Genomic DNA, 7,409 nt, shown 5'->3' on the forward strand with positions numbered 1-7,409 from the left:
TCCTCTCTGAGCCTGTATTTACAGGGTGCTCTTCTGAGAGAGGAATTTATGTTTGCTTATGGCCTTGCCACAAACGTAACTGATACCAAAAAGCACCAGACTATTTAAGATTATCTGCTCTAGTTCTAGAGGACAAAATTTATACCCAGATAATCTAAATTTTTTTCAGTAGTTCTGCATGAATTTGGTATCCAAGTCCAAAGACAGTAAACACCAAATACAACATGACCCCAGTATAACTGGGCTACTTAAAGGGAGGGGTAAAGTTGACTTAAATGTGTGTTGAAGAACAACAAAAGTAACAGCAAAATTTACTCCTTGTAAATGTTTTTGGAAACCTTTAAATACTGATGACAACATCTTCAGAAATATGAAAACATTTTATAATAAACCATAAAAATTTAGTAAATAGTGAAATACAACAATCCAACAGAAAGCTTTCCTCAGGGCTCAAAGCTACAAGTACAGTGCAGCTGTAAGTTAAATTTGCAAATGTATTCAATCATGCAAATTTGAGTGCTTTCTCTGGTACAACACACTACAGAATGAGGACTACAGATACAACTATGGATTACTTCACTACCCAACCAAAAGTATGATTCTCAAGGGAATTTTTCCCAATTAGAATTGCTGTGTTTTGGAAAGAGTGTGTTTATAGGGAGAAAGAGTTCAGAACAAATGTCTGGTGTTCATAAACAAAATATTTTAAGTTCTACAAATAAGAGATTCCAAGGCTTTTGGAAAGTTTAAAACTTCCCAACATGAACTACCCACAGCAGTCGGTACTTTGGGGCAGTGCTAGGGTGCACCATCATAAATCTGATTATCAGCTCGGGACGCTGGCAAGCAACTTAATTCAGCGTTAAGCCATTTTTAGGCTCTGGCCCGTATGAAGAAACGGTTCAAGCAGAGGACCACAACCACCAGGATCTCCAAACCGCCTTATCACCAAAACACACCAAGGGAATCAGGGCTGGCTGTTGAACCGAGCCTGCTGGAGAGGCAGAGCCCGGGCTGGGAGCCGCCTTGTCCCGGGTGCCGCCTTGTCCCGGGTGCCGCCTTGTCCCGGGTGCCGCCTTGTCCCGGGTGCCGCCTTGTCCCGGGAGCCGCGGCCGTGCCCCCCGGGGCTGCGGCGGAGCCCCGGCCGCGGGCAGGGGCGGCCGGACGGACACAGCGGGGCGGGCGGGATCCCTCCCGAGCGGGGAAAAGAGGAGAAGGGAAAAAACCCAAAAAAACCCAAGAAAAGAAAAAAAAAAAAAGAGGGAAAAAAAAAAAAAAAAAAAGAGAGAGAAAAGAAAGTAAAGAGAAAAGAAAGATAAAAGTTTGCTGCGTTTCCGCGGCCCCCGGGGCAAAGGTGGCGGCGGGCAGCCCCTCCCCGCTCCGCACTCACTTTGTACGTGTTCTCCGTCAGCTTGTTCACCTCCTCGGGGTCCCGGGACATGGTGCCGGCGGGGAGCCCTCGGTCCTGCGGAGCGCCCGGGCCGCAGCGCCGCGGCAGCCGCGGGTTCGGTGCCCGAGCTGTCACAAACCGGCGGAACCAGCCGGGCAGCGCCGCCGGGGCGGGCCCTGCGCGCCGCCGCTCCCGACGCGGCAGGACTGGCTCGGCGGGCGGGGAGGGCCGGGCCGGGCTCGCATCGCCGCGCTCGGCTCGGCGGGCACGGCTCGGCTCGGCTCGGCTCGGCCGGGCGGGGCGGGCGGAGCGCTCGGACCGCCCCTACCTGAGCCACCGCCCGCTCCGAGCGCCGCCTCCATCCTCTCCTCCATGCCCCATCCTCCCCGGCGCCCCTGCCCCGCTGCCAAAGCCCGACCCGGGCTGTGTGGAAGGAAGTTCTCTCCGGAGGCAGCTCCGCTCTAAGTGCCCCGCGAGGTCGGAGGTAAACTTTTCCACCCAGCAATTAAGCGAGGGCTCTGTAGGAATTAATTAGTCAGGATGAATTTTAGCTCAGCCCTGGTGATGGTGGTGCGGTGCGGTCACCCTGCTTCCTTCCTCAGCTACCCAGCGTGAGGGAGAGCGGCGGGGGGAGACCCCCATTCCTGAAACCCCCTCAGGAATGGACACACATTCTTTTCTCCCGAGTCCTGGTCTAATGCACTGCCCGAACTTCCTGCTACGTGCTGGAGTTTTCTATTTGTTTTAAATGCACACCCAATAAAACACTGCCCTCAGTCATCTGTCCTCTCTGAGCTGATTTACAAGTCCTTCATGGAGAGGGATGGTGAAGAAGGCTGCGAGAAGCTGTAAATTTTTGTGGACTGTAAATTGTCCAGATTGTGAGATTAAAGTATGCCAGTTAGAATATCTTCCTGATAAAGTAAAATTGGCACTATCTTGAAGGGCTTTGTGGGAATTTTATAACCTTGGGTATTTGAAACTGGGTTATGGTGCTGGGTATCGCGTGTGTGAGGTGCAATCACCCTCCTCACATGCTGCCTGTCCTCTTGGTCGCTGTCTTTCCCTCTGTTTCCCTCAATTTATAGCAGCAATAAAAAACTGGACTTGGATCAGAATCCTAGATATTGAACTCTGGTGAGGGAGGAAGTTGTTATGGGGTTTCGAGAGCTGCAAAAATGTTTTTGAGCATAGCAAGGTGCCTTTAGAATTAAAATTACAATTTACCATCTGGGGGAAAAGCGGGCACTTAAATTTTCTCTTGCATGCAGCTAAAATGCAGGGCAGAAGGGGGTTTTAGGACTCTTCATACTGCCAGGTGAGGTCTTTACTTCTGGTATGTATGGTGATGATTGCCTTTTAGTTTAATTTATAATGTTTTCCTATGGCCATAATGGATTATTCTGGGCCCAAGTCTACAACTGATGTTCCGTCTAAGCCCTGTTTGCTTGTACAAAGAGTCCTGTCAAACGTGAATTAGGCTGCTTGCCTGAGCATGGCAGGGAGAGTCACACTGTTTATTCCCAAGTCTTTTGTCCCCAGAGTTTGTTACATCTCTGAAAACAGACTGGGTGCTACCAACTTTTGTATCGCTAAATGCCAGTGCCTGAAAAGGATGTTAATCCCTAACAGACTGGTCAAATTTGAGGGAGGAGGTATCCAAAGGAAGATGCATAAAGGGACTTTTCCTTCCCTGATTCCTGCTCAAGGAGCTGGGAGTGTAGTGTATAGCAGAGAGTGTTTTATTCCTGTTAGGGGCATAGCATTTCTCTTTCCTCTGAACGCTGTGGAGCTCTGGGAGCTCACCCAGGATTTGGGGTGTTTGTTTCCAGCTGGCTTGCTAAATTCATCACAGTAGATTACAATGTGAGTGTAAATGGAGTATGCATATCAGACAGAAACAATATGGATAATTTATTTAGGCAGAAGTGTTTAAGTTGTTATGACACTTAACACATGGTAGGAATTCTCAGCATTTCAAAATATACATTTGTAAAGGTCTTTCTTTTTACTTTGTAAGCAGATGTAAATATTTTAAAGTTCTACTGAAGTTCCTACTTCTGTGTATGACCTTTGGTCTTTGGTATGATCTTTGATATTTGTTTCTGTATTCTTTCTTTTTTGAGTTTTTAGGTAATATTTTTTTTGTGTTTTTAGTTCTGTTGGTTATTTAAAAAAATGAAAATAAAGATGGAAATAAATAATATGGTATTATACCAATTGTAAAGCTATGGAGAAAATAAAAAGAAACTTAGAAAAAACAGTCTTTAAGGAAGACCTAAGTGGGAAATGAAGCTAGCAGGGCAGAATCCTTAATCTGGGGTAATGATTACATCTATTATTTCATCTATTTCCAGATTAAAATAAAAATAACCATAAATAGTTCAGATATTTAACTTTACTCTGCAACTGCAAAACTTGAAACTTGATGGCCAAATCCAGTTCTTTGAGTATCCAGGCCTCATAAATTTTCAAATTCACTAGGAAAAGATCCTACTTGAGTTTGTAATTCAAATGCAAAGGCTTTGTTCTCTTAATAGGGGATTTTTATCTTACATTGTGTAAAGATTAGTGTTATGTTACTGACTTAGCTGGACTCAATCCTGTGCAAACAAGAGGAATTTGGAATGGTTGAATGAGGTTTCATTTTTGCAAGTTGCTTAAGGATGTTCTTACATTAAAACATGAGTGCAGTAGTTTGCTAGTAACACACCAAAGTGTTTGGTGTGATCAGGACAGAATGTTTAATAGCTTGCAAAGCTGAAACTTAATGAATACCTATCCATGCTCCATTGCCTACATACTCCTGGAGGCATTTGTAATAAACACACTATTGTGAGATGTATTGTTTTATGCAGACTTTTCTGGTTTATCATATTCATCAATTACACTGAAGTTTGGGTGTTTGACTTCTGAGGTAATGCATTTTGGTATTGTTTCTAAGGAATTCTGAAGAGCACTTGCTATCATTGCTGTGGAGGAGAGTTCAGAGCAGGAGTCTAGTTCTGATCATCAATCATATCTGCTCTCTGAACTGATTGAAATTGAAATTAATGTTTATTTTTTTTAATTCTTACTTTTAACAGATATGGATTTGTGTGCAAGAAGAGATGAAGAAGAAAATATTTTTTCTTTGGTGGTGAACCCATCTTGTGGTAGAACTATGTCTATTCTTTGTATTTTGTCTCAAGCAAAAACTGCACGTCAAGAACAGTTCAGGGAACTTGCCAGGTTAGTAGCTTAGCTGGTCCAGTCCCCATCTGAGAAGGGCTAAATTCAGCATTAGGTTGCTCAGGTCTTCATCCAGTTGAATTTTGAAGGGAAAGGTGAGGAACAGAACTGGAAGTTCTTTTTGAAGGATCTTATAACTTGACAAGTAAAGATGACAATCCTCTACAGTGTTATAGCAGACTGTTTAACATTTTGTGTTGGTCTGTGTCACCCTTCCAGCTGAGTTGCCTGTGCTCAACAGGCATCCTCTGGCTTGTAAGGAGAGCTCTGACTTAAATGTTGCCTATTGAGAAAACAAAACTCCTTCCTCATTACCTTCATTCTGCCTCACTTTACACTTCCCTGATGTTAAACTGAAATGTTCAAAGGACTGTAATGATGTATAATTCCAACATTTACCCTTGATACTGGCAGTTTATAAGTGATGGCTTGGATTTCAGGTGTCCTGGTGTTCCCCTTGCAGTGGTGAAGGGCTCCTGCCCCTGGCAGGCAGGCAGGGGCTGAGGCTGCCAGCACCTGAACCTGGTTTTTGCAGCTGTTGCTGGGAAGTGCCTCTCTGGGCCCCAGTCCAGCAGCTCATTCCATGCTGGCCAAAGGCAGAATCACATAGATTTAGCAAAACTGCTGTCGAGGGACTCACTCAAAATAAGTGCTTATATTTATTCCCTCCAGAAGGCCAGCTCTCCCTTGTAGGGTTTAAGCTTTGGAACATGAATAGCTACAATAAAAATTTCCCCATGCATTGCAAGCCCTATATAACTGAGATTGTAATCAGGAAAGGGTGTTGTTGATACATCTTTTGAAAACGCTCAGAAATATTCCCTTGAGTAAATACATCTGTTTCTTTAAAGGCATTAATATTTTGATGTACAATCATTTTCTGCATGTGTCCTGTTTGCATGTCAAATATGTCAGAGACATATTCAAACAATCTTTGGGAAGAATTTGAGCATGCTGTAAAGACCTATTAATATCAGTTCATCATTAGATCTTTAACATGTGTTTTAAGTAGCTTAGTACAACTGTAACTAATTACACAAATTGTGGCTAAGCAGTAATCACATGTGCATGATCTAGCCAGCTGTGCCCTATTTCATTCCCGTGGTCATTAGCAGATGTTTAACTCGATTAAGGAAAAAAAAAATGTATACAGCGCGTTATTTGATTATTTCAAACTACATTCAGAGTCAGAATATAATTTTCTGAACAGGAAATTAGAGGGACTCTACAAGCTCTCTTTTCTGATTGATAGATTTTTTTTTACCCTCTGTTGACTCTTATAAGGAATTTTAAAAGTATTTTAATCCCCTTAAAGTTGACAATGCAAAACCACACCAAAACTTGCACAAAGTGTCATTTGAAAGAATTATACAAAACTTTGAAGTGGTTACTGACCCTTTCAGTCTGATTCAGCTCTGGATCATTTAAAGGAATGACTCCATTTTTAAATTGATGCAAGCAAGCACAAAATCATTTTGTTCCCTGCTGTTCATTGTCCTGGGCTTGTTTCAAAGCAAATGAGCTGTAACTCAGACTCACAGGTCAATAAGATACTGAGCTCTCTGGTCAAGGAAGGCACTTAATCAAATGCTTAATTTAAACATGTAATTAATTGACTGTACTTTGGGGGGTTGAATCAAGGAAGTGCAAAATGCTTTTTATTAACTCTTCTTTCTCTAGGCTGAAAATTAGATTGTGTTTTTGTCTTGAAGATGAAGGCTTTGGATGCTTGTGTTTTGTGTCTCAATAGTCTCATGTTGCAAATTATCTTGGCAGTATTATAAGATGAACTATAATCTGATTTCATGACTGTGGTTTATGTTTTTTGAGACTAAAAAGAACATATGGTATGGAAGAAAGTGTTTTTTGAAAGGTTTCTTGCGTGAGGTCGCCTAGGACTTGGACAAAATTTAGCATTCAAGGGACTCCAACAGACAGTCCTGCTAGCTATGCTAATAATTTTCTGCTGCTAGCAGAAATATTTAATTCAAAGCTGTTATACTCACACATTTTGTGACTGCTCATTTCTTGCCCAGAGTAGCTGTGTTTTAATTCACGTGCTGTAGCCACTAGATGGCAATCGAGCTATGCACGATGGAGGGAAGCAAATACACATTATCTGTAGGCATAAGGCTTTTTTCAAGTGCTTTGTAATGAAAAAAGATAGATATTAGTGGTAAGCAAATGAAACAGCCTATATATTGCCCAGCCTTGGAATTTTTTCTCAAGAGTGTAAGTGCAGTTAGTATGTTCATGCTATTGAAATCTAAATATGCCTTGGGATCTGTAACTTTTCTTTTGGAAGCCAAACCTAGTATTGAGCCAATATCCTGATGAAACTCCTGTTATAAACTTTTAATCCATTTAGGTTTCAGGGATTTATGAGGTGAGTCATGCTGAAAACACATTATTTTAAATACCTACGTATTTGTTATGCTCCCTTTTGTAATTTGCCAGCTGAGGATTAACTAACAACAGGTGTGCACTGTCCCAAATGGATAAATTGGTTTTGCCTGGGGCTGAGCGTAGAGTTGTGCAGCTAAACAGAGATCTGCTCATTGCTGCTCTTAGTGATGTCAAGAGATTCTGTATTAGAACAAGAGTAGGAATTAGCAGTGTTTGTTATGGGGTGGAACATAAAGGCCTCAATTGCGATGAGGTTGCTGGGCTGGGAACAAAATGTGCACCAGGTGTAAAGCAGTGCTGCTGTGAGGATTTTCAGAGAATTTTGGTGCTGTTCTTACCTCTTCCTTTCCACAGGAAGGAAAAGAAAGACCAAGTACATAAT

The 7,409-nt window shown here is 42.6% G+C and overlaps 1 protein-coding gene across 1 annotated transcript in view; it reads right to left on the minus strand.

The window, feature by feature from the left end:
* Positions 1-1,567, minus strand: part of BAIAP2L1 (BAR/IMD domain containing adaptor protein 2 like 1) — a 35,758-nt gene extending 34,191 nt beyond the window's left edge. The window contains exon 1 of the mRNA XM_021539742.2: positions 1,391-1,567. Within this exon, the coding sequence (XP_021395417.1) occupies positions 1,391-1,441 (51 nt within the window). The 5' untranslated portion in view covers positions 1,442-1,567. The remainder of the gene's footprint in view (positions 1-1,390) is intronic.
* Between the last annotated feature and the right edge of the window lie 5,842 nt (positions 1,568-7,409).

Source organism: Lonchura striata, chromosome 16, assembly GCF_046129695.1.
Source record: "Lonchura striata isolate bLonStr1 chromosome 16, bLonStr1.mat, whole genome shotgun sequence".
NCBI lineage: Eukaryota > Metazoa > Chordata > Aves > Passeriformes > Estrildidae > Lonchura > Lonchura striata.